Source organism: Gambusia affinis, linkage group LG05 (genome assembly GCF_019740435.1).
Source record: "Gambusia affinis linkage group LG05, SWU_Gaff_1.0, whole genome shotgun sequence".
Lineage (NCBI taxonomy): Eukaryota > Metazoa > Chordata > Actinopteri > Cyprinodontiformes > Poeciliidae > Gambusia > Gambusia affinis.
Genome location: NC_057872.1, coordinates 13,744,667 through 13,771,939, shown reverse-complemented (window position 1 = coordinate 13,771,939; position 27,273 = coordinate 13,744,667). Strand labels below are relative to the sequence as shown.

General features: G+C 36.5%; 1 protein-coding gene across 6 annotated transcripts; it reads left to right on the top strand.

Annotated features, from left to right (window-relative positions):
- The first annotated feature begins 2,914 nt into the window (after positions 1-2,914).
- LOC122831350 (myelin-associated glycoprotein) lies at positions 2,915-25,689 on the top strand. Of its 6 annotated transcripts, XM_044117468.1 has the most exons (15): positions 14,962-15,193; positions 15,894-16,032; positions 17,055-17,145; positions 17,233-17,628; positions 17,720-18,019; positions 18,135-18,234; positions 18,343-18,378; positions 18,784-18,827; positions 22,979-23,068; positions 23,154-23,549; positions 23,683-23,979; positions 24,085-24,184; positions 24,290-24,325; positions 24,418-24,450; positions 24,532-25,689. In XM_044117468.1, exons 3-15 carry the CDS (start codon positions 17,100-17,102, stop codon positions 24,551-24,553), a joined length of 1,896 nt encoding a protein of 631 aa, XP_043973403.1. In that variant the 5' UTR covers positions 14,962-15,193; positions 15,894-16,032; positions 17,055-17,099; the 3' UTR covers positions 24,554-25,689. The 6 variants fall into 6 exon arrangements, with proteins under 6 accessions (XP_043973406.1, XP_043973405.1, XP_043973404.1 ...); XM_044117470.1 differs by lacking the exons at positions 14,962-15,193; positions 15,894-16,032; positions 17,055-17,145; ... (1 more) ...; positions 17,720-18,019; positions 18,135-18,234 and adding exons at positions 2,918-3,040; positions 4,547-4,625; positions 4,712-5,107; positions 5,199-5,498; positions 5,615-5,714; XM_044117469.1 differs by lacking the exons at positions 14,962-15,193; positions 15,894-16,032; positions 17,055-17,145; ... (2 more) ...; positions 18,135-18,234; positions 18,343-18,378 and adding exons at positions 2,918-3,040; positions 4,547-4,625; positions 4,712-5,107; ... (1 more) ...; positions 5,615-5,714; positions 5,823-5,858.
- The last annotated feature ends 1,584 nt before the right edge of the window (positions 25,690-27,273 follow it).

Sequence of the window (27,273 nt, the reverse complement as noted above, 5' to 3'; positions counted from 1 at the left end):
ATGACATAGCAATTAGAATACCTTTCAAAAAAGGGCAAAAAAAAAAACACAAGAAATTTGTGGCAATAATCAAATTTTCAATGTAATTTTTCAAATGTGAAACTATTGTATCAACAATAAAACTGTAGCAAAAAAGTGGTACAGAGATACCTTTAAAGAACAACACTAACATTTAGTTTTTTGTTTCCAGTCCAAGTTTATTAATAAAGAACAGAATGTTAGCAAATAGCAACACATTGGCGAAAACATCCAAACTGTCCCCCAAATCGTCCATGTTTGTGTCATTTCAAAAGTTAATTCAGTATTGGAAGACGTCGTCCTTTTGCTGTAAAGTTCATGAAGTAACAACCACTGTTTCTAATGTTACACTGGTCTTATCTAACAGTTACAGCATTCTGTTTCAGTAAACCCTGAGCTCATCAGTTTTTTGTTTTTATCTCAAGGATGTTCCCGATACGAACCAAGACAAAGACACAACGCATATATACCAACACAGTGTTTACTGTATCTGTCCAACACACTGTACAATGTTACTTACACATGGCAACTTAGTAGAGACTATCTAAATGTGAAAAAATTATGACTAGAATGACTGAAATATTTACAAATGATATCTTAAAAGATAAGTCGAGGTAGTTTTGTCTTTTAAAAAAAAGGTCCACCTGAGTGTTATTCTTATAATTCATGCTGTTTTTCTTGTTCTAGTTTTGTCTTTAAGTCAATAATCAAGATCATCTTCTAGAACATATTTACTAAGTTTCAATTTCTAACAACAGCTTGGAGCATGCATCACCCATGAAGTGAACTGTCAGTACATTTGTTTTTGCTTTGTTGTATCACTTCCTTTTTTCTAGTTTACAGCTACAGAGAAAAAAAAAAGTTGGCCCCCTCTTAAACACCACAGCTGAAAAAATGTTTCTCACCCAACTGTGTTATAAACTCATTGGCTGCTTTCTTCCACAAAGGCAGAGTTAATGCTTTCTCCACTTTTTGTCCCGTTGTCTTGAAAACCCAGATCAACATAACTGATATTGTGAGTGAAGTGAATCTTTTTAACAGCCAATCTTTGCTTCCTTTTGGCTCTCCAAAGATCCTCCTCAGTGCTGCTTAGGATGTCATACAGCTTGACAGTGTCCTCCTTTCGGCGTCCCCAGGACAGTCTCTTGGGAGTTGAAGCAGCGAAGCCAGAGGACTTCGAGTTACCCATTAGAAAAGCTGAGAACTTCACTTTCCAAGGATCAAATCTATCCAGTAAAACACAAAGTGTAAGAATTATTGTAAAAATAAATGTACACATATCAGAGAAATATGCTTGTACATTTTCTTACCTTTATGGAGCAAATTACAACAGGTCGTGTTCTTTCTGCTGATCTGGCCGCTGAAGTCTCGGTGCAATGCAAAAGACAGACTCCTTCATTTTAAAGTCCTGAAGTCATGACCTCATCGGACCAATTAATCACATCATAAAGAGACTAACAGCTGTGACTGAAAAAGTCAATCAGTGTTGATTAATGGCTCTCTTCTTCAGCTCTTTCTGTTTATCACATTGTAAACAAACTTCATTCGTAATCGGCCTGGAACCCAAAGTGATCAAACATTTTGAGTATAAAAGCGTGTTAACAACTTTAGTCGAGGTGACTAACTGGTTCAGCATATATTTTCCAAATGTCAGGAATAAAAAGTGATGATATCAAGGTAGCATGTGGAATCATATGTTGAAATTCTGAAATTGATTGTGCAAGATGGAAAAATGTATGCTTACTAACTAAAGCCGATGAACTACATTAAGCTGATGATTCTATGTGCAACTTGTAAACACGTCTTATCTTTTAATAATCCATTATTCTGATAAAACCAGACAGACCAGTGATGGATCGTTGTCTTTGATGTTGTTCTACGTAAGGATAAAATCAATGACAGGGGAAGAAATGTTGTTCATTCTTTAGCATTTGTAAACCGTAGTTTAAGTCTGAAGAAATGCATGATTTTGATCTTTTAACACTAAAATTAATCTGATAATTTGTGCAATAGATGTGGATACCAACTGTCAAGGAAGGTTCTGCTAAAGTCTGGTTATTACCAGTGTTATTATCGCAAGTGTTGCCTGAACATCTGCCATTCTCCATTTCCTGTATCAAATGTAGCTCTTTGAAAACATGAAGCTGTTTGAGCAGCAGAGGTCTCTAGAGTTTAATTCAAGTCTCCCAAAGCAATTCCGGTAAGTATTCTTCAATATGGAACAAAGCATTTTACACCGATGCTGATTATTCTGCTGACCTTGCCTTACTTCTTAAAGAATACATTGTAAAAAATACATTCATTAAACAAAAAAGATCGAAGGACTTGCCCTGTAATGTACTGCTGAAAGCAACCAAAAGCAAGTCAGTGGTGGATTTCTATACACACCAACTTCCTTAATTATCACACAGTCTTACGATCAGAGACATTTTAGTACATTTTCTTTAAATCTCGTTGTCTTTCGGAAACGTATTTATTGTGTGGAGTCGAATGCATTTCCGTTAAGGCAATGCATTTTTATTTTATTTTATTTTTTTACCTGATCAATTCTCTTCTTGGCTTAATCTGTTGATAAAAAGTTGGAAGAAACACACTTTTGTCTTTTCTGTAGCTCTGTTTAGAGCAGTCAGTCACTGTGATGGAGAGAACAGCAGTGACCTTTATACAGCCAGAGGAAATCTACAACTGATGACAAATTTGATTTCCTGGTGGGTAAAGCCAATTGTAACTCCAAAAATAAAAAATAAAAACAAAACTTTTGCATTTTCTTTCCTGATTAGTGTCAGAGATTCTATGTTTTAAAATATAACAGAGATTTGTATACAGACAAGTAATACATCTGAGACCACTCCCTGTTCTCTGCATCATTAATTCTGGCTTCACTGCCTCTACACACACACTTACATTTTCACACACTGTGAAAGTAACTGTGGAAGCTGCCAAACTACAGAAACCAAATCGAAGAATCATTCTTCAGAAGTGTTTTCAGAAAACCGCTCAGACAAGACAGAGACGCCTTTAGGTAAGATTTTGACAATTGTAATAGTTGCACCAAACTTAGCTGATGCATATTTTTCTAATAAAATAAATACTGGTTAAAAAAAAAATTAAAAAATCAGATTAGCATTGATAAATACATTGAAAGTAGTGAATAGATGTAATACTTTCTCTGCTGATTGTTCCTAATGTAACATTTTGATTTAAATTAGAATATTATTTAATATATGTATATATATTTTTTTTTGAATACTTGATTCAATTTAAAAATATATTAAATCATTAAAAAATGATAGAAGTATTTGATATTATCGCAAAATGAGGGTGAGTAAAAATGCAATTTTTGTTGCATCCTTAAAATAGATGCAACAAAAGCAACATGTGTAATTACATATTTAATATCTATGAATGCTTGAACGTATAAGCCATGTTTTTTTTTTTTAAAGAGCTCTACAACCTCATTATTCAGTTTTAACTGCAGACTTTAAACTCAATTCTATTTGTTTTTAATATATGTATGAATATATATATATATATATATATATATATATATATATATATATATATATATATATATATATATATATATATACATATATATATATATACATTTAGTTTCTTTTGCTAAAGGCAGAAAAATTAGTACACAGAAGTCCAAACTAACTTCCTCTTTATTTAACATGATGTACCTTCATCTGCTGTTTTGAACTTTTCCCAGTATTATTCATTGTGATATAATCTGTTCACAATGTTTTCTTTACTAAATGAGTAATTAGAAATTGAATATTTCAGCAATTTAATCCATGGAGAAACCAGTTATGCAACTTGTTGCCATCACAGTACAAGAGTTTCTATTCAGGCAGTTTTTCTGACTCAAAACACGAGGTCCTGAAGGATATCAAAATAAATACTTTTCAAAATTGTTTTGGGTGACTATATATGTAATATTTTTGCAAATTGAATGTTTTCATTTTGTTTTTCTCAATTCCACACAAATTTTCAGATTTAGCATTCTGCATAAATACTTCTTCTGTTCTAAATATACATTATTTTTTGCGTCAAACCCGCTCCTAACCTCACTTCCCTCATTCAGTTTCAAGCTCTTTCCTTCTTACTCACATCTTTCCACACCTAAAATGGTGAAATCACAACATTAAATTAATCCCAGAGTTTGGTTTTTCTTATGTTTGTTTAGTTTTAAATTCCATGTTTTATTTGTGTTATTCTTTTAGGTCTGATTGTTAACAGTGCCATTGCATAAAATGGTTTGGTCTGAAGGGAAATTCAAAAGCAACTCTCCTGTGTAATTATTTAAAACTACAATCAATCTGCTGGTGCAGATGCAATGTTCATTTCTGATTAACTTTCATGGTGGACTGAGTGTTGAGCCATTTCATCTTTGATTTCATACCTTTGTATTTTAGGAAAAATTTTAATTTAATCTCCTCAGTAAGTTTTTAATCCTTGGGATTAATACTGATATACTATTTTGTGTTTCTGTTTGCTTTTTCTCCTTTATAAATTCCTTCAGATTTCAACAATCGAACCCACAGGGTTTTGCGGTACAATGGATCACGAGAGAAAGCTAATGATGTGTTTGGTCTTGACTGGTAAGTGAGTAGTAAATTACTTCATCCATCTTCTTTTACTCCTCAATAATAATTTGTAACTTTTTTCTTTGGTTCTGATTAATCAGTCATTTGCAGCTCTGTGCTCGGAGAAGAGTGGACGGCCGATGTTGTAAAGTCCATTGAAGCTCTAGTTGGCTCCTGTGTTGTGCTGCCCTGTACAGTCAGTCATCCTGGGAGTTCCCTGCCTACCTCCAGACTCAGGGGCATCTGGCATCGTAAGGATAATTGGGACACGTTTTTCTACCATGACGATTCGACAAAGATCCTGGACAGCTTTAAGGGCCGAACAAGGTTGCTGGGAAAACTGGGTCAGAACAATTGCACCTTAGAAATAGTTGAAGTTAAAGATCATGACAACGGCCCTTTCTGCTTCCGCATTGAACTTGTACGACAAGACACCAACCAACCTACTAAAGAAAAGTTCTCCTTTGTTGAGAAATGTGCTGATGTCATCATGAAACGTATGTATATACTCCATATGCTGGATTTCAAAGCTTCTTGTATGTTTGACCCGTTTTTACATGAACTGCTACCTGAATTTGTTGTTCACAGATGACAAACCTGAAGTCAAACTGGGTCCAATAAAGACGGCCATTCAAGGCAAACCCTACACTCTCACCTGCTCTGTTGTGCACACCTGCCCCTCCCATCGCCCTCAGATTAAATGGAGTCGGGGAAATAAGGATGATGAAATCACTGAAGGACATAAATTCATTCATTCAGGGGTCTGGGAGGCAGAGTCCATCCTGTCCTTCGTTCCTGAGGAAAAGGATGACGAATCAGAGCTCACCTGCACAGCAACATTTAATGGGGGAATAAAATCTGAGGCAAAATTCACACTTAATGTAAAACGTGAGACAAACTTTGTTTTGTTTTTTTATTCATTTTAAGAGAACAGCCATTTTAAAATCCTGCCTATTTGTTGCTGTTTGCAATAAAAAAAGAAATGGTTTACATTTGGTTTGCAGGCAAAGAAAACTACAACCACATCATCATTCCTACTGTTGCAGTAGCTGCCACTGCTGTGATCTTTGGACTCTTCTGTGTTTTGATGGTGAAGAAATACAAGTGAGTAACAAAGTGCCAAACTAATTTTCATTAATAGTGAACAAGAAATAAAACCTGATATTTGGTTGCAGATGTCTAATATTTTAACAAATGTTTGATCTTTTAAAGAAAACGCATTCAAGAGCTTCAAGGTCAAGATGGCAGGTATAAAAAAGACAGTTTGCTTACAGTCACACCTACATTTAACTACATTATTATAATACACTTTACTTTTCTAACATTAGCATGTGGAACAGGATGTCTAGACTGTCTCGCAGGTGAGAAATGGTCGCTTTGCAAACAATGTCCATGCCTCTGTTAGACAGTTAAAAGTGATTATTCTTATCTTAGTAACATTGTACTTATCTAGTATAACATTTAATTCAGTATGTGACATTTTCAGGCTTCGTCCTGGTGCCTCAGGACCAACTCGTACTGATCAAAGGCAAGAGACTTATTCTTTTTTACTTTTCTCAATGCAGCACTGAATTTAAGAGAAAAAGTTCATATTTTCTGCTTCAGGTTCAAATAGACCTGCAATTTGCTGAGTTGGGAGTTTTTTTCTTAAACGTAAAAGATTAATTCCTCTCTTGAGTTTAGACAAGATGCTTCCTAAAACATTTGCATACTTTCTGTTCCTTCTTTATTTTCCCCAGAAGGTCTATTTGGAGCAGATTTTCGAGGTAACTGGAACTTTTTGTGGCTTTGTAAAAACCTTACATATAAGAAAAGCTCTTGTGTTTTTATTTGAAATATTACACATAAAGTATTTCATTTGTCTTTAACAGGAGACCCCAAAGGAATGAGCATGATCTAAGGTGAATAATTAGCTTAAAGAAACTACTAGTTGTAAAGTTTTCTTGGTGTGTGCTTTAACTGTAAAAACTGTTATTCGAATCATCAGTCCCAATAATGCAAACTCCTGTGGTGGACAGAAAATTAACAAACCTCGCATCCCGTCACCAAAGAGGTAACTACTTCAATTAGATTTATGAAATGTTTCATATGAAAAGTTTCTAATTGTTATTTCTGCTGCTGTGGTGGGACCATAAAGCCAACAAAAATCCAACAATTACAAACAGGTATGATTCAGTTTTTCTTCCGAATTTAAAAAAAAATAAAAAAATTCAGTCTACTTTTTTATAAACACCCTTATCATTCTTATTCTTCATAGGACCTGGATGACAACGATGACTACATGAACACTGCAGACTTGAATATTTATGGAAACATGTAAAAATGTAAAAATTGATGATCAAAGTAAATAGCCAGTGTAATTATCAGCATCCTTTGTTTGAACAAACAGGTCGCGTTCTTTTGCTGATCTGATTTATTGGTGAGTTGAGGTACATGCTTTACATATATACAGATTTAAGGCTTTATAACACCAGCTATGCTAATATACGCTATGTTTACTGCATCCACTGTGGCATCCCTACCAATAAGAATGAAAGGGTCTGTGTCTATGTGGGTCACAGTGATTATTTGTATAAAATCACAAATTTATCTGTCTATCCATTCATCCATGCATTCACTGTTTCAGGCAATGTTTGACTTAAAACCATGGCAAATATTTTCTCCATGCAAATAAATCTTTTAAAAGAAAACAGAGATGTTTTATTGGCACTCTTTGATAAATAGTAACAATAAACTGAAAACTGATCAAATATTACCACTGGAGATGTTGCATTGCTCAGTTGAAGAGCAGGCAACCAGTGTACAGGTCTAAAATTAAGCACTAAATTCCTCTGGCAAAAGATTGCTTCATGTGTACAAAAGCTTTAAAAAGCTTTTACCAAATAATTAAAATGTTGGAGTTGCTTAAAGGTTGGCCAAATGTCTATCTATTGTCCATCCTCAAATATTCATGGCAAGGGTCACAGGGGAGTTAGTGCCAGTGGTCAACGTCCAAGATGCAGAGTTAATCTCTGGGTCCTAGTTTATCACAGGACCGACAAATAGTTAAACATCCAGTTAACACAAACCTCCATTCCTGAATACAAAGTGGAATCTGCAACTAAAGGGGAAGTATAAAGTATATTCCAGGCAAATAGATAAAAATAAATCTCACAAAAACAATCAAATAACTACGTTACTTTCACTTGTTTCAAAAATGTTGTATATATCAAACATGACTTAATAAAAATTTGACTTCATAATCTAACACTCTGAAATTGGGCCTCTGTGTCGAAATATGTGTGTGCTCTTTCCAAAATTCCCCCTTCAGCCCGTTATCACAACAACGTATCTCCATGAAGCCTCTAACAACGTTTGATAATTGCTGCGAAAGCTAGTTTGAAGGAGCTGATTTGGGGAGTCGTGCTCTGTGAGACAGAACCTTGGCTTGGAGACTGCAGCTCAGAGGAGGAGCTGAGAGGAAAGGGCAGCACTTGGTGAGAAATGGCTGCCACTGGAAATTAAAGGATTACTCAAATAATCATGAAAGAATCAAAGCAACACTCCATGTTTTTGATGAGGGAATAACATTATATAAAGCTAAAAAAAATAGTTGATTTTACATTATTCCGTTAGACCCCACACCCACTAACCTAACATGCAAGTTTAGGGATAAAACTGCAAAAGTGTTTCAGATTATCAAAACTATTTTTATTTCAGACAACCTGAATAAGTACAAGGTGCAGTTTTTATTTGATCATTAACAAATCACCAATAAACCATGATGAACCTCCTTTCACTATCCATACATACACAGCAAATTCAAAAGTGTCTAATGTTTTGGCGTCAGTAGACTTTATGCAAAAGCAGAGTTAATTTTACGCTAATAGAGTCATATTCTGTTTATGTAATTATTAGTAGTTAAAATCCAGTGTTAAAACAAAGTGTTTCTGTATCAAATCTAGACGTTTTAAAATGGAGTCACAACTCCATTTTAACACCTCTAATTCTTACAGCGGCTTTATCACTGAAGGAGTTAATTCACTGCCCCCAGAATCACAGGTTCCCACCACAGAAGCCAAGTCATTTCAGGACAATTTACTTTCAACATGTCTGAGTTGTTCACTGCGCTTGGTAAGTTTTCTTTTTTTTTTTTTTTTTTTTTTCTGAGATGGTTTATAACTATTATTTTGAGTTTAGATCAAGCTGTCTGACAGACATCACATTCGTCACACAGCTCGGTGTTAGCATATTTAACTTAGCATTCCGAATGTTTGTGGAGTATCCATCCATCCATCCATTTTCTGAACACCCTTCGTCCCTAATGAGGTCGGGAGGGTTGCTGGTGCCCATCTCCAGCTGCGTCCCGGGCGAGAGGCGGGGTACACTCTGGACAGGTCGCCAGTCTGTCGCAGGGCAACACAGAGACATACAGGACAAACAACCATTCACACACACACTCACACCTAGGGAGAATTTAGAGAGCCCAATCAACCTGAAAGTCATGTTTTTGGACTGTGGGAGGAACCCGGAGAACCCGGAGAGAACCCACCATGCACAGGGAGAACATGCAAACTCCATGCAGAAAGATCCCGGGCCGGGAATCGAACCCAGGACCTTCTTGCTGCAAGGCAACAGCTCTACCAACTGCGCCACTGTGCAGCCCCGTTTGTGGAGAAAAAGTGTTGAAAAGAAATTGAGCCAGTGAACACTCAGTCAAATTCTTGGCTAACTTGAACAGATCCGTAATAATCTGGAGTATGTTTTTTCATGATGTTGAACATTTACATGAATATTGGTCACATTTATCAACCTTTCTGATCATTTTTTTTTCCTTTGAAAAACTGTAAAAGGCTTTTTCATGTGATCAGAAACAAATCTAACCAAAAAGAGCGAAATGGTTCATCTCACATTTTAAAAGAAAGAAACTAATGATCCCCAAAACGTTTGGTATAATATTGTGTGGGCTGATGAGACAAAAATTAAACATTTTGGTGGGCGTGTGTGTGTCTCACATCTGCATTAAAATAACACGGCTTATCAAAAAACAAATGAACACACCAAAACTGAAACCCGGTGATGGGTGATGATCTGTGGCTGTTCTGCTTCTTGAGGAGCTGAGAAACTTGTCATAATTGGTGGATGCATGTAATCCACCCTCCACCAGAAAGTCCTAGAAGAGAGGGTGCAGTTCATGGCCTACAGGTCACAAAACAATATTCAAAGCACACCAGCTAGTCCAACTCGAAATAGCTTGAAAATATCAAAGGCTTAGGCATTTCCTGGTTAAAGTCTGTATTTATATCCAATTGAGATATTTTAACTCATTGTCAGTTATCAGAAATACTTGATGGTATTCAATCCCACTAAAGGTAGCAGAACAATATCTTAGACTTGGAGGACATTTTCTATTTCACCTAAGGCTAGGTTGGTTTAAATTGCTTATTACTCTTAAAACATCAAATCATTTGAATACTTGATTTCACATTTACTAATGATGTTTATTTGTTTGAGGCTGCCTTTGTTTGGTGTTGAAATTCATTTGGTGACTGACCAAATAAGCAAAAGCAGCAGAGTGAAATACATTTTCACAGCACTGTGGACAATCACGCTGCAGATTTTTTGAAAGTCGGTCAGCAGTGGTCCTGTAAGCTCAAAACATCACTTTAATCCAAACTGTAAGGTTTGAAGTTTTATTTCTCACAGACAATCATAACTCTGAATAGTTGAAGGGATTATAGCTTATCAAGTTTAACAAGTATTACAATAAATGTGACAGAAGGCAGTTTAGATATAAATTATTTTCATACTTCCCAAAATAAGTTGGCTGCAAATAACTGGGTATTTCTTGATGACAGCTTCTGGTGTTCCAGGCGGTTATTTTTATCTCCATGATTCATTGACATTATAAAATGCAAAAAGGAGGCAGAGAGTGTGGGTGAGAGACGTATAAGGAAAATATTTACCCTTTCATGCAATCTTAGTTCCTTTTTAATGTTGAAAAGGTAACCTGCTCCATACAGCCATCAGATTTTGAAGTATTTGTGCTTCTAAATTAAATATTTAAAATTACAAAGTGAACAAATGCTGTCTTCATTCGCAGTTTAACTTTTCCACTCCACTTAACTTAGGAGATTTTAATCAGCCACATGGTGGGGATTGAAGGGTGATTCAGGACACTCCTGGTTTTAATCTCCCTGTCTGTCCCTCATATTCATCTGTGATGGTAATTACATTCTGAGAGCATTTCTCCTTTTCGGGTGAGATGGTGTTCATCTTAGGAACTAGGGATAGCACATGTTGCTAACATGAGGCACACTGGGGAGTCATGATTACAACTCAAGTGGTTTACATCTAACCTGATGTTGGAGTTCATCCATTTCTGTCTCTGTGCACCACCAGGTCCGTTGACTAGTTTCAGGACCCGACCAGAACACCTCAGTGTAAGTTACCTTGAGAAATAATGAGATTTGGTTATATAAAAACAGGCTTTAATGCCGAAAAATGATCAAATGTCACATGTCATACAAACGGAACAGATACAGAGTTACATTCACCGTCCAGCGTTGAGCATCACTTAGCTCACCTCAATCAGTTTCAGTCTGTTTACGTACAACTGCCCGCAGCCACACATAAATGTGGTTAAGTAAGCTGCAGCGCGTGAATGTCAGCAGATATGAGGCTAAACACTGTGCTCTAGATCCACAGTCCCCACACCCTTCACCATAAGTCTTCGAATTGGGGAAGATTTTAATACATGTGTATTAATACATGTGTGATGGACCGAGTTAAAAATAGGAGGAGTCACAGGGCATTTTAGAAAAATAAGGTTTTTTATTTTAACCCAAAGATTATAACTGACAAAGATAAACTGAGATCATAAAAGAAGTCAAAGAAACAAAACTGAACTCAGACAAAAATGTAAACAAACTGGCTGCACAAACAAACATACCTGACCTGACCTGACCTGACCTCACCTCACCTCACCTCACCTCACCTCACCTAACTAAGAAATGACACACAGTATTTAAATACTGGCTGATCAGACCAATTAAGACAAAATATGGGGTAACTAAACAGAATACAATTACAAATAACACAAAACAAATAACAGTACAGCTAAAAATGAAAATCAAAAATAGTAAACTTTAAATACTAATATTTACTTCAATACAAAACTTATCTAAACAAAGAAACTACAAATTTCCCCTGCCAGCAGGAACTAGTGGTTTGGACCAATCAGCATTTAAGCCTGCTGAACCCTGACCCCCATCCTTTGTCTGGTAACTCCAAAGCAGATAAGTACCGGTGGGAAAACAAACCGAATTAATCTTACACAAACAAAATTTACTTTAAGTTGATATAAATATATATGTTAACGAAATGTGCGAGCTAACAAATAGAACAAATGTATCCAGATAAACTAATAAAAGTTTTTATTGAAACTAAAGTGTTGTTGTGTTTGTATGAAAAACTAAATTGTGCATAAAAAGAGTTACAGACAGAGTGTGGCCATGGATTTGGCCATCACAACATGCTATTCCAGTTTCCTGCGCCACCGATTAAATAGGTGATCCACTGGAACTTGGGTTCTCCTTAAGACTTAACAGTGATTGTTAGATGTTTAAGAAATTGATAAATGGTGAATGTAAAGTCACACTAATTCTTACCAACTACAGGAGCCATAACCTGACCTCGCTTTTAACGAAGATTACTTTAAAAGGTATTATTGAGCATCAAGCCCTGAAATAGACTTGTAGAATGAGCATAGAGATTTCATACACGAACAACAATAGTGAACTATTATATTACAGGTAAATTGTGAATGCTTTGATGTAAAGAACAAAACCAGTGTATTCAAAGAGCAGATCTTACTGTTTATTGGCAAGAAATGCCTTCAGTACACAGCAAATTCTGCAGCGTTAAACCAACTCTGCGGAATTTGGTCCTTATTAGAATTGGTGTTTAACTTTTTCGGAGTTATTTCAACAAGAAATTGAGTAATTTTGACACTTGAAATAGTTATAACTACTCAAACTATTGTTGAAATGACTCTGTAAGAGTGAAATTAATACCAATTCTGAAAAGGACCAAATAGTCTCGGCATAGTGTTGATTTAACTCTGCAGAATTTGTTGTGCATCATAGATCACCATATTTAGTAAAGCTTGTTTGAAGTCATTTTGCATCCTTGAATATAGAAACGTAGCGCTTTTTTAACTTCTCCTTTTTTATATCATTTGAAAACTTGAATTTCAAAGTGTCGTCTCAGAGAAGGTATTTTAGTAAATGTGTTGTTTACGTCGGTTGACTAAGTTCAGAAGAAGCAGAACTGAAAATGATTTCTGCACCAGTCTTGCCGATCCCAGCATTACTAAAATGTCTTTCCACAGAAAGGTGGGTGGGTTAAATCTGAGGGAAGTACAGTAAAAACAATAATGTGAAGAGCAGTAGTATGTATTTTTCCATGTGATTGAAAATAATGTGCCTTTTTACTTTTTATTTTTACCAACTTGACCTGTATTATTTGTTTCAGTGACTCGACATTCAACAAAATATGTGGTTGAAGAGATCATTCTGCTCGCTGATTTATTTAAACCATCTGCTGCTTTTTTGTCCAATAGCCAAATGTACATTTTGTCCGCATTACGTAATAGGCACTGGCAGCTCATCCTGTTGTTCACAGCTGGTGAACGCAGCGCGATCTTCTCTGACTTTGGCGTGTTAAAGATGTCGCATAATCTCAACTTTAGACCTGGCTAGGTTTAAAAAAATAATAATAATACCACAGGGACTGTTGCAAAGCTGCTACCGCTGCGGTTGGCTGCAGGAACGCTGTTGCTTATTTTTGAGCTTTTTCTTGCCCCTTTTTTCTTTTTTTTTCTTCTGCATTTCTCTGCTAGTCCAGCTCGCGGTCTATGAGCTGGTGTGTATGGAGCTACATTGAGGCCTTAGAGTTTGTTAATTAAAAAAAAAAATAAAAAAAATAAATCGAAACTTTAAAATACTTTTTAAACTGAAAAAGGAAAATTGAAAGTTAAAAACTCCTTATTAGACTTAAGTTGTTTCTTTCTTTCTGTTCTGGGGAGCTGCAGCAGTCAGTTTGATTATTATTCTGCTTTATTTTGAGACTTAGAGAAATATCCATGTGGTGGATGCTCCTCCCACCACCACATCGTGTTAGTATTTTTCTTTATATTATATTCCAGTTTATATGTTTAAGTTAGTTATTTCATTTAGACATATATTTCCTAATGGGTGCACACTTTAGTTAATGTCTGTCTGAATGGTTTACTTACACTTGTTTTTGTTTGAGGTGCTGCTGATTCAAAACAGCTGGAGGAGGAAACCTGGAGCATACCATTTGTTTTGGAAGACTGAAGGGGGAGACTTGTTTCAAGTTGTTTATAATTAATTTTGTCACTTAAATATTCACTTATTATGGTTTCTGTTAAGTAAAAGTTAGTTTGCTTTATTTGTTTCATAGAAGTCTTTAGTTAATTTTGTATTTATTAATTCTTTTGTTATGTCCCTCAAGTGGTAGCTTTAGATTACTCCACCCCCATTTAAGCAGCCTTTTGTTCTTTGTTAGGAAGGTCAGTTTTGTTTGTGTTCAGTTAGAGTTCAGTTGACCTCAGTTAAATTGGGCCCAAGATTGTTATTTATTCTTTGACTTATTTTTGCATTGAATCTTTATGTTTTGTTTGCTATTTTGGAAGAATTAAATTGAATTTTTTTCTAAGTTGAACTCTTTTTGTCCTCGTTTGAGTCGGGTCCATCACAATCCACCACTGCATAAATTTGACAGTTTTATATGCGTTCCACTGAGATTTATGTTGTGTGTTTACATAAGCAGCTTATATTGGCGAAGCATGTTATTTTTCAAAACTACTCACATTCACATACAAATTGTGTTTTAAAGACATTTTTAGTTGCCACAGTTCCTGAATGCAAAAGCTAGGAATATTTTTGTCCAGTCGCTATGTTGAGCTGGACTGGTGACCTGTCCAGGGTACCCTGCCTCTCGCATATTGACCACTGCATCCCTGGCGACCCCACTAGGGATAAGCATGTTGTATAATGGATGGTTGGATGGCAGTGTTGAGATGTCCATCATAATTTAACACCCACATGCGGCCTTCAGAGGTCTCATCCCCACACCAAATAGGGCCAGGTGTTTGAAATTGAAAAACAAAATCTGAAGGAGAAAAAAACTTTTAATCCGAAAAGAAATTTTAAGCGTTTTGTTTTTGTTTGTTTGTTTGTTTCAAATTTAAGTTTAAACTTTTCAAGTTTTAAAATTTTTTTTCAGTGTTCATTTTAAAACTTTATGGCCTCAATTTTGCTCCATACTCATGGGCGTGCAATGCGAGGTATGTGACTTTTCCTGCTTTTCCTGTACTCTATTGTAAACTAAACCTTTCAAAAACAGTATATAACGGAAAACAGATGTTCCTGTGCAGATGGAGCCGCAACTGTCGTCTTCATAAGTAAAACCAATGGCAGTCTTTTTTTACTGAAAGCCATTAACAGTGTGGCTGACCTCATCCTGTTTTCCTACTCGTTTGGTTGCAACTCTTCTAAGCAAAGCAGAACCCTTATAAGGTAAAACTTAAAATATAAACATTTTTAGTTCATAAGTAGCGTAAATTTGGTTTCAAAAGACAGAAGTGTTATTAACATTGCTAATAACACACGATAGCTCTGATTTGCTATCATAGTATCCTGTGATAACTAATCACAGGATACTATGATTAGTATCATAGTATCCTGTATAGTATTCATTACTTATTTTTGTTATGGTAAGAGTAATAACAATTTACACTTCTCAAACATTTTCTTGCATTGTAAAGTTTATGTCTACATTCTGTGGTAATCTATTGCAAAGTTCATGCATAGAAATGTCACCGCAGTGTCACTTCCATGTGTGTTAAGTCCAGTGATGGCATAGTTACTTTGAAAAAGTAACTTTGATCGGATTACTGATTACTCCTTGAAAAAGTAACTTAGTTAGATTACTGACTACTTGATTAGGAAAGTAACTAAGTTACATTAAAAGTAACTTTTTTAGTTACTTTCAGCAGCTGCTAACAACAACTCTCCGCCTCCTGTGACAATCACATTGAGCTTTGCTAATACTTAAATGTCAGCTATTTTGTAATAGTAACATCAACAATGTGGCTCCACTGATAAGGTTGAACTGAAGCGGAGATTGTACAAAAAAAATTAAAAACGTGAATAATTTGTGTGGTCCACTGTTGTGTGGAAAACTCTAAGAAGGATTTTAAAGCCCCCCTTCCCCCAGCCTCCAGGTTCAGCGTTACTGCCCTGCGTTTGGTGTCACAGCGTAGCACACAGAGCTCCTCCTGCAGCCCCACATCAGATGGCTGCACAAATCTGCAGCCATCACATCAGGAGGGAGGCTGGACGGGTTAGTTTCTAAGGTAGCTGTTTTCTTCTTTTGTAAATACTGTCATCTATGAGCCCCAGCCCGGTGTGTTACGCCCACAGACATTAACTCGACATGAACTAGAAGCCATACATGCAAAAAGAACTTAGGAAAACTATATCAGTCGCTCTGTTCAATACTCCCATCCCTCACTTCCAAAGTCTATTATGACGCCTCCGGTGATTGAGTGACGCAATTGCAAAGGCTCATAAACCCATCTCTCTTAGACATTCACCCCATGGAGATGGAATAGCAAGCATTGATCAATAGCATTTCTTAGCTTTGCATGTGGGATTCATTTCCAAAGTGGATATGGAATCATCTGCTGTCCTCTCTGCTCTGACTGCTGGGGGTTTGCTGGCAGATGATTGTGTGAGATTGACTGCAGTACGTAGGAAGCTCAAATTGCTCACAGCAGCACTATCTTCTCACTCAGTTACAGCAGAGCAACTGGTGCCTTCATATGTCGCCATAAAGGTTTACAAAAATACACAAAAAATGCGCTAGATTTCTCGCTAATCCTTTTTTTAAGTCACTAAATATTGCAACGAAGTTGTTAATTTTGCAACACCCCCTCTTAACTTCACCCACTCATACCCACACTTAACTGTGCTATTTAAGTTATTGAGATGTCTGTTCTGTGTTGTAAGATGTCTTCAACTCTTCCTGGAAACGGTCTGAAAGTGTAACTAACGCCTCTGCAAGAGCCTAACCCCACCTATAACAACCTTTAAAAGATTCCACCAAAGTGGGCCCTGCCAAGAGACACTAATAGTAATGGCAATAAATAATGCCTGTTGTCTCTGTTTGCAAAATCAAATTACATAATGCTTATATTCTTTAGGGGAAATAATTTTATAATTTGCTCTACGGACAATAGAATTAAATTGTATACATGGTTCTCAGTCATGTTGTAACCTTCTGGATGTGATTTAATATTTTACTCATGTTAACAACTGCTGTTCCAAGGACTGTTCAGTGAATCAAAAAGTTAATTTTCTATTTGTCTTGACATAGATTTCAACATTGAAGAGCAATTAGACCCACCAACACGCCAGAGGAATGGAAAAAGATAGAAAGATGATCATTTTCTTTTTATTTTTGGCTGGTAAATTGTTTACCATATTGTGATTTCAAGTTTCTTGATATTCATCATTTATTTAATTCTTGACCTACACTATTATATTCATTTAAGGTATTTGCAGCTCTGTGCTCGGAGAAGAGTGGACGGCCGATGTTGTAAAGTCCATTGAAGCTCTAGTTGGCTCCTGTGTTGTGCTGCCCTGTACAGTCAGTCATCCTGGGAGTTCCCTGCCTACCTCCAGACTCAGGGGCATCTGGCATCGTAAGGATAATTGGGACACGTTTTTCTACCATGACGATTCGACAAAGATCCTGGACAGCTTTAAGGGCCGAACAAGGTTGCTGGGAAAACTGGGTCAGAACAATTGCACCTTAGAAATAGTTGAAGTTAAAGATCATGACAACGGCCCTTTCTGCTTCCGCATTGAACTTGTACGACAAGACACCAACCAACATACTAAAGAAAAGTTCTCCTTTGTTGAGAAATGTGCTGATGTCATCATGAAATGTATGTATATACTCCATATGCTGGATTTCAAAGCTTCTTGTATGTTTAACCCGTTTTTACATGAACTGCTTCCTGAATTTGTTGTTCACAGATGACAAACCTGAAGTCAAACTGGGTCCAATAAAGACGGCCATTCAAGGCAAACCCTACACTCTCACCTGCTCTGTTGAGCACACCTGCCCCTCCCATCGCCCTCAGATTAAATGGAGTCGGGAAAATAAGGATGATGAAATCACTGAAGGACATAAATTCATTCATTCAGGGGTCTGGGAGGCAGAGTCCATCCTGTCCTTCGTTCCTGAGGAAAAGGATGACGAATCAGAGCTCACCTGCACAGCAACATTTAATGGGGGAATAAAATCTGAGGCAAAATTCACACTTAATGTAAAACGTGAGACAAACTTTGTTTTGTTTTTTTATTCATTTTAAGAGAACAGCCATTTTAAATCCTGCCTATTTGTTGCTGTTTGCAATAAAAAAAGAAATGGTTTACATTTGGTTTGCAGGCAAAGAAAACTACAACCACATCATCATTCCTACTGTTGCAGTAGCTGCCACTGCTGTGATCTTTGGACTCTTCTGTTTTTTGATGGTGAAGAAATACAAGTGAGTAACAAAGTGCCAAACTAATTTTCATTAATAGCGAACAAGAAATAAAACCTGATATTTGGTTGCAGATGTCTAATATTTCAACAAATGTTTGGCTTTTTAAAGGAAACGTATTCAAGAGCTTCAAGGTCAAGATGGCAGGTATAAAAAAGACAGTTTGCTTACAGTCACACCTACATTTAACTACATTATTATAATACACTTTACTTTTCTAACATTAGCATGTGGAACAGGATGCCTAGACTGTCTCAGATGCAAGAAAAAATAGTCACTGTGCAATCAGTTTTTTCCCTCTGCTGCATAATTGAAAATAATTATTCTTATCTCAATGATATTAGAGTTCTAATTCACTAAGTAACATTTTGTCAATTTCTTTGCTTCTCTAAATGCGGAACTGAATTTCAGAGAATAATTCTTTATTACCCACTGTGGATTTCAACTCGAAAATTGTTATTTTGGTAGTAAAAGAGACATTCTTTTTTTGACTTTAGCCAATATTTCTCCAAAACAATTTGCATAGCTTCTGTTCTTCTTTAACTTTCCCAGAAGGTCTATTTGGAGCCAAGTTTTCGCTTCCCGTCACCAAAGAGGTAACTACTTCAGACTAAATTAGATTTATAAAATAATTTTATATGAAAAGTTTCTAATTATTACTTCTGCTGTTTTGGTGGGACCATATAACCAACAAAATTCCTGCAATTAAATAAGGGGACTATACTTTTTTTTCAATTAATTATTCAGTGTAGTTATATTCAATCTACTTTTTTAACTAAGGAATATCCTGATGATTCTTATTTTTCACAGGAGCTGAATGACAATGATGACATTACTGCAGACCTGAAGATAAAAACATCTGCTTAATTTGAAGACTTAAAAAGATTAAAAATAAAGACATGTAAATTCTTACCAGCTATATGAGCAATAATCTGGCCTTTGCTGTTAATGAAGATTAGTTTGAAATTAGCAATGAGCAACAAACCCTTAAATAGACTTGCAGAATGAGCATAAAGAATTTATGTATACAGAAATAAGGGTGAATGAGGATTTGAAAAAAGTATGCTTTGATTCAAATTTACACAATCACTCTATTCAAAGACCAAATCTTACTGCTTACTGGCAAGAAATGCCTGAAGTATGATAGATCACCATGTTTACGGTAAAGCCAATTTGACAACATTTTGCACATTTGAAAATAGAAATGTTGCGCATGTGTTTCTTCTATTTTTTTGTACAACTGAAACGAAAGTCTTCAATGTGTCATCTCAGATAAGTTATTTCAGTAAATGTGTTGTGTTCTTCAGCTGCCTATAAACTTCAGAAAAAGCAGAACTGAAAACCAGTCACTTAATCTTGTCAAAACATTTATTTGAAAGGTGGGCGGGTTAAATCGGAAAGAAGAACACTAAGCGATAATGAGAAAACTTGTAGAGCGATAAGAGATGAGAAGAAGATGATGGCTGAAGCAGATCACTAGTATAAAGGAGAAACTTTATAATGCACTCTTGTTCAGTTGCTTGTTAATACAAACAGCACATCAGGCAATCACACTGAAGGTACTTTATACATTTGGGTATCTAGATATGGTTTGGATTATTTGCTTAATTTTAAAGTCAGCATCAAAATGGGGAACAAAGCAGATTTTCTTCCCACATAGGTCAGAAACTACTGATCTACTCAAATTTTTACAGTTTTCTCTCCAAATGGAAAAAAGTAGATGTCAGAAAAGAATAGGAAGACTAGTTCAGTATCAGTATAATTGTATTGAAAGATTACCTCCAACCACTATTTGTTCTAACAGAGGTCGGTGGACTATCATTTGCGAGCTCACACTGAATGTTGAAGCAGATCAGCAAAAGCAGCAGGAGCAAAAGGTGTCAGAGCATCAATGCTGCTGCTGGTGATGAAGAGCTGTCAGAGCTTTTCACAATATTTGCCTAGATCACTGACATTGCCTTGGAAACCATCCATCCATCCATCCATTTTCTTGCACCCTTCTTCCCTAATGGGGTCGGGAGGGTTGCTGGTGTCTATCTCCAGCTGCGTCCCGGGCGAGAGGCGGGGCTCACCCTGGACAGGTCGCCAGTCTGTCGCAGGGCAACACAGAGACATACAAGACAAACAACCATGCACACACACACTCACACCTAGGGAGAATTTAGAGAGCCCAATTAACCTGACAGTCATGCTTTTGGACTGTGGGAGGAAGCTGGAGAACCCGGAGAGAACCCACGCATGCACAGGGAGAACATGCAAACTCCATGCAGAAAGACTCCAGGCCGGGATTCGAACCCAGGACCTTCTTGCTGCAAGGCAACAGCTCTACCAACTGCGCCACTGTGCAGCCACCATCGTTCCTTAATCCTATTGGAATTAATTATACAACACATGCTCACTTTTAAGAGCTGTTGCCTTGCAGCAAGAAGGTCCTGGGTTCGATTCCTGGCCTGGAGTCTTTCTGCATGGAGTTTGCATGTTCTCCCAGTGCATGGTGGGTTCTCTCCGGGTTCTCCGGCTTCCTCCCACAGTCCAAAAACATGACTGTCAGGTTAATTGGTCTCTCTAAATTCTTCCTAGGTGTGAGTGTGTGTGTGAATGGTTGTGTCCTGTATGTCTCTGTTTTGCCCTGCGACAGACTGGCAACCTGTCCAGGGTGAACCCCACCTCTCGCCCGGAACGTTAGCTGGGGATAGACACCAGCAACCCTCCCGACCCCATTAGGGACAAGGGTGAACAGAATATGGATGGATGGATGCTCAGTTTTATTGCTATGCAGTCATGCAACTCTAATTCAGCAGGAGTCAAAAGTACTTTGGTGAATTAGCTAATCATGAAATGCATTAGTGACATTTAAGGGATGTGTGGTTCTCATTATTGCCATGGCTAAAAATCAGCAGTGATATAGAGAACTCAGCAAGGTTAGTATTTGAATGCTTCATATAAAAAAGAAACATTTCAAATAATAGAATCAGGCCTTAAGTTCATGCTAGAGACCTTCAGGCATGAGCTGAGGAAGCATAGCCATGACCTAAATTCAAAATTGTTCTATTATAACATCATAGTTTGTGTAGGTGTCATGATGTTTTATATGATAATGCCACACTAGAGACATACAAAGGAAGTCACAGACTCAAAATGGCCCACACCATAATATCTCCTCCTTCAACCTCCAAAATGTCTGAGTCTGCTCGTTATCCAGAACCAGTTAGTTTTAAACACATGCTTTTCTGCAAAGTAACTTTTAATAAAGACAACCTTGTAAAGAGTTATTTCAGTATTTATTTTTAGCTGGTATCCAGTTACACAGAAACTGTTCACAGCAATTTGGGATCACAACTTTACCATGTCACACACTTTACACATTCAAATGAAAACATTGAAATTGAAAAGGTCTTCATAGTTGGCCAACAGCTGTGATGAGGTTTTAGATAGAGTACTGTCTGTTGTTTGCCTGTTTGCCTTTTCCTGTATTATTTTCTAGTTGGAGCATGAACACACAGCTGTGTCTCATACATGTAAACGGAAAAAAAAACTTTGCAGCACTTTCTCCCATGACAGTAGATTGGTTCCTTCTCAGTGTGAACTGAAAGCTTTCTCTCACCAATATATAAGCAGCGCGATTGTTTGATCTTGTTTCTATTCAACTGGGGCTGAGATCAGCAAAGCAGCTCGCTTATCAGGTAAGACCGAAAACCCCACATGCTACTTAAATATGGGTTCAAATTGCAGATAAAATTACAGCAATATACATTCTGATGGATATGGGATTTTTTCTAAATATGGCTCATCTCAGAATATTATATGCTATTGAGTTAGTAGTTAGTCTTTACCTTCAAGTGGGGCTTTTCTTTGTGTTAATTTATTCAACTAAATACATCTCAGTGCCCTGTTTTATTTCACAGTTTCTTTGAGACTTTTATGCCTGAAGTTATTCAAGATATATTTTTGTACCATGAAAGATACCCAGGTTCATAATATTACAAGGTGATGCAATAACATGGAGAGTTAAGGAATTTTGTAGCAGCTTCAGAAGTAGTTATCAGATATTACTTTTGTCAAAATATACATTTTCTCACCTTTCTAAAAAAAACAAAAAAAAAAACAATAAGAATTACTTTTAAGTTGAAAATTAATTAAATGTCTTAAAATACATCCTTTGTCTTTTTTGACTTTTTTGTTTGTTTTTGGGGATGGAGTAAGTCAGATAAAACTCAACAACACAACATGCATTATCCTCCGAATTTAACACAATAATGAATTTAGAAGTGGTTTTGCTCCATGTTTCACCTTCATTCATTTTGGCATTATTTATGCCACGGATTAGGGGAGTTATAATACATGTATTTATTTAATGATATGTAAGAGGGTGATCAAATAGGACTGTGGTTCAAAAGCATTGTCAGGGTAATTCTTCAGGCAATTTTATGTTTATACCAAAACTCAAAAATCCATTACAAGTACACATGATTAACACCTTATTCACTGAGCATCATGTGATAAAATTCAGAAGTTAGTAATGGCGAGAAACTCTGGCTGTTGTGTCTGCCAAAAATTAGATCATTTTAATGATAATTTCATTCTGTTTTCTACTTTTTTGTAGCACCAAATTTGCTATATGGTAACCAGTCAGTTTAAAGTCATGATTTAATTTATTACGTGCAGCAAGTATTGCTGTTTCAATCAAGGGCTGTTCATTCAGTATAAAAAGTTTTTACTAATTCTACTAATTGTTGTCTTTACATAGATTGCAACATTGAGGACCATTTTGTACCTCTGACAAGCCAAAGAATGGAAAAAGATAGCAAGAGGATACTTTTCTTTTTGCTTTTGGCTGGTAGATAACTGAACATATCTTGATTCCAATCTCTTTATATTCCTTATTTGCTGATTCTTACCCTCTCCTATTATATCCATCTAAGGTATTTGCAGCCCAACGACTGAAGAACAGTGGAAGGCATCTGTTGTAAAATCAATTGAAGCCCTAGTCGACTCCTGTGTTGTGCTGCCCTGTACATTCACTTATCCTGGGAGTTTCCTGTCTTCCTCCAGACTCAGGGGCATCTGGCATCATAAGGATAATAGGAACGAGATCTTCTACCATGAAGACAGCACAAGCGTCTTGGACAACTTTAAGGGCCGAACCAAGATGTTGGGAGCCCTAGGTCAGAACAATTGCACCTTAGAAATAGTTAAAGTTAAAAATCATGACATCGGTCCTTTCTGCTTCCGCGTTGAATTTGTGCAAAAAGACACCAACCAACCTACTAAAGAAAAGTTCTCCTTTGTTGAGGAATGTGCTGAAGTCAAAATGCTCGGTATGTTGTCATTTATTCAAGTCCTGTGCATCGTTGTTATTTGCACGTTTAACTACTTTGTTCAGTATTTATCAATAAATATTACAATCGATAAAATTAACCCTTAGTTAATATCTAATTTTTCTTTTTATAGAAGATCCTCCCCAACCTGAACTTATCCAGTCAAACACAGCTGTTCAAGGAAAACCTTACGCCGTCACCTGTTCAGTCCGCCATACCTGCCCCTCACATGCTCCTGTGTTTACATGGAGTCGAGGAAGTGCAGATGATATTATACAAATTCAAAAACCCATTCTCTCAGGGATCTGGGAGACACAGTCCATCATGGTGTTTATTCCTGGGGAAAATGATGACCACACTGAAATCACCTGCAGTGCAACATTTAATGGAGGTCGAAGATCATCCAGATCCATTCAACTCAATGTGAAACGTGAGATCTAACTAGCTTTGAATAGTTCAGAACAAATACAGGATGTGGTTAATTTACATTTTTCAACATCACATGAAATGCATCTGATTTAATTTCTATTTGCAGATACTGGAAACATTCATCACCTCATCATTCCAGTAGCAGTGGCCATTGGCACGGTTGTGATCTTTGGCGTCGTCTGTATTGCTGTGATGAAAAAGTACAAGTAGGTTTACAGATATTGACTATTTAAGTGGATCCGCTGAGTAAAAACAGCAAATTGTTCTTTTCTCAGTGCTGTTCTTGTTTAAGCTCTGTTTATTTTCTTAAGGAATCGCATTGCAGAGCTTCAAAGTCGTGAAGGAAGGTAAAATGATTTAAAGCATTGTACACGAGATAAAAACATGTAATGTCATTGCATTCAAAATAAATATTAATCAAATTATCTGGGATATTTAGCATGTTCAACAGACTGTCCAGGATGTCTCGCAGGTGAGATTTGACTTATTTCTATGAGACTTTTCACTTGTTTTGCCTAAATACATTTTTGACTGAAGTTATGAACTTTTTCAGGTTCCATTCTAGTGGCCAGTGACTTCATGGTCATAATCCAGAAATTTTAGCAAATGATGACCAGGACGTAGTTGTTCACATTAAACTTTTTGTTTGAGTCTTGCCTTGTTTTTTATTATTATTATAATTACTATTGTGCTTTAATTCAGCAAAAAAAATAATAAAATATGTATGTTATGCTTTTTCTGGCAAAAGTATCAAAATTGTACAAAAATGAACTTATTCCATTTTCATGATGTGTGTTGAAATTATGAGTATGCATTCTCACTAGGCTATTATTTTTATTCCGGCAAAGTTGGCCAGACTCTTCAGTATGATGCAGTTCATATTCTGTTTTACCTGAACACTTTATGTGCAAGTAAGCACTTCTAAAATAAAATAAACACGACTGAACTGCAGTAGTTCAACTCCAAAAGCTCCAAATATAAAAGAGTGTGTCAGGAAACATAACCAGTGTCAACTCAGAAATAAGGCGGCTTTGAGGGTGTGCTCTGCCTCGTCTGCACTCTGTTCATATTTCTGTCATTATAAATATATTATTCCACTTTTTTTTGTTGTGGCAGGTAACCGGTGAACGGCTAAGTTCAATGTTAAAGCAATGTGTAGATATCATTTAGACATGAGTGGATTATCACAATGATGATAATAATAATCTACCTACCTGTTTGTCATGATGTAGACCCATACAGTTTTCTAGGATTAGACAAAGTGAAACCACTATCAAAAGTTAAAAATGACCAAGGTCTATAAATATGTCTGTAATTAAATGCAAAAATGCCTGAGTATAAAATCAACTCAAAGACAGCCCATTTGGTTAAGATTTGAACTGATTTAATATATTTTTATCAGATTCATGTTGAGAATGTGTTATTGAGGAATGCTTAGGGAATGTTTTAAAATATGCTTCCGTCCATGACTCCAAAGTAAATATATAAATATATATAATCTCTTTAAGGCAGAAAGCAATCAGACCAAATGCAATAGTAACAGGATTTTAATAAACTGAGGCGCAAATATTATTGTGCATAGTTTTTAGTTGATGTGTTGATAACACTTCATGAAAATAAAATATATCCCATGCAACTCAGAAATGTTGCCAGTGTTATAATAGAAAGTGCAATTAATCTGAATAAAAATATGCCAGTAATCAAAACAAAATTTGTGTCCGTGTATACTAAATGGGGGGAATTGATTGATTGATTGATTGATCTGTTTATCATATGAACTACTTCTGAGTGCATTGCTCCTAAGAATTATACTAAAGGCTTAATGGAGAAAGACTGTTGTGATGAGGCGCTGAAGGCAAAGTGTCAGAAAGAGCAGGAGCCTCTTAAAGAGACAGAGACCCAATATCATGGTGTCAAATTGAAGTAAAATTTATTTCAAGTCATCTTTGATATATAACACATCTATATAACAACTGAAGGTAACTACTTGCTTAACTGATCTATAAAATTGGACTATGTGCCTGGAAAATACATAATACTGCCCTTTTAATTGCAGAAAGACTACAAATAGGTGAGTCTTAGAGGAATACATTATTTACATTACATTTTTTAAAAAATGAACAGGAAGCAGTTGTATCTAGTATTTTGATTCATGCATAAATATAGGCATAATATTTTTCTTTAAAAAGAAAAGTACTTTTCAAGGCATTTCAGAACAGCTACATGCTCTTTCATTGCTGCAGTTTTCTTGAAATTTGTCTGAAGACTGCTACGGTTTGTAGCTGCCATTTGGCACAGATCTAGCGTGAAAGGCTCAAATTCACACTGGAAACCTGTCAAGCATGTCCCTCAGAGCACAGCTGTGTGTGTGTGAGGTCAAACACAGAAGGGTGTCATTTCCCCTCCTGTTGGAAATAAATTATAAAGTTAGATTTTTTTTATTATAAGAGCTCAAAAGTATTGAGGATGTGTGTTTTTAATCCTGTCAATCAGAACTTAAAATAAAATGAGGTAAAAATAAAGGTGGAATATCTGCACCATTTAACTTTATCAAGAGGATCCAGTCTGTTTTTCTTGTCGTTTCGTCATCAAGTGGACCGAATGGGAAAGACGGAGAGCGTCGAGGTTATGGCTTCATTATTCAGGAACCTACATGTACATTTAGGATTTCATTAAGAAGTTTGCTTTGTAAAAGGGCAAAGAATAATCTGGATAGTTGGATTTTCGTGTTAGCATGGCTACAATATGGTGTAGTATTTGTGTTTGAGCTGGGTTTGTTCACAAATACAACACAGCAAATAATAGCCAGTAATCAGAGATTGATTTTAAGCTCAGGCTGGGCGATGTCGCTGAGCTCTGAAAGACTTCACTAAATCTATATTTATCTATAAACACTGTTAGTGATGCTATTGTTGTTAGTAAGAAAGGGTGTGCGGGACAGGCATATGTAGAGATGGTCTCTGCATGGCACTGGTGTGGAATCAGATTGTGTCTAAGGCCCCATATTACCATGGGCCGGCTCCGCTGCGCTGCACAGAGAAGTCACACATCTTTCTCCTGGATTGTGGCATGTTTGGCTTTATGTTGTGGTCCAAATTATTGATGCAGTATTTTTACTGACGTTTGTGTGTGTGAACCGCCTGGTAGTATCGTTGAGGTGAAGCAGAGAGCGACCAATGAGCCGGCAGTACTGGGCCTTTGAACTGTGTCATCGCGATATCGCTTTTCTATATCAAGATGTGTGAATGACTCAGGCTGCCTGTAGCGAATCAAGCTTTCAGTCCAGCACAGGGCA

Excerpts from the sequence above, each read along its gene's own strand:
- LOC122831350 (XM_044117466.1), top strand. The coding sequence starts at position 17,100 with ATGGAAAAAGATAGAAAGATGATCATTTTCTTTTTATTTTTGGCTG. Across the intron at positions 17,146-17,232 it reads TTTCTTTTTATTTTTGGCTG|GTATTTGCAGCTCTGTGCTC; the intron begins GTAAATTGTTTA and ends TATTCATTTAAG. Across the intron at positions 24,326-24,417 it reads CTTCAAAGTCGTGAAGGAAG|CATGTTCAACAGACTGTCCA; the intron begins GTAAAATGATTT and ends TGGGATATTTAG.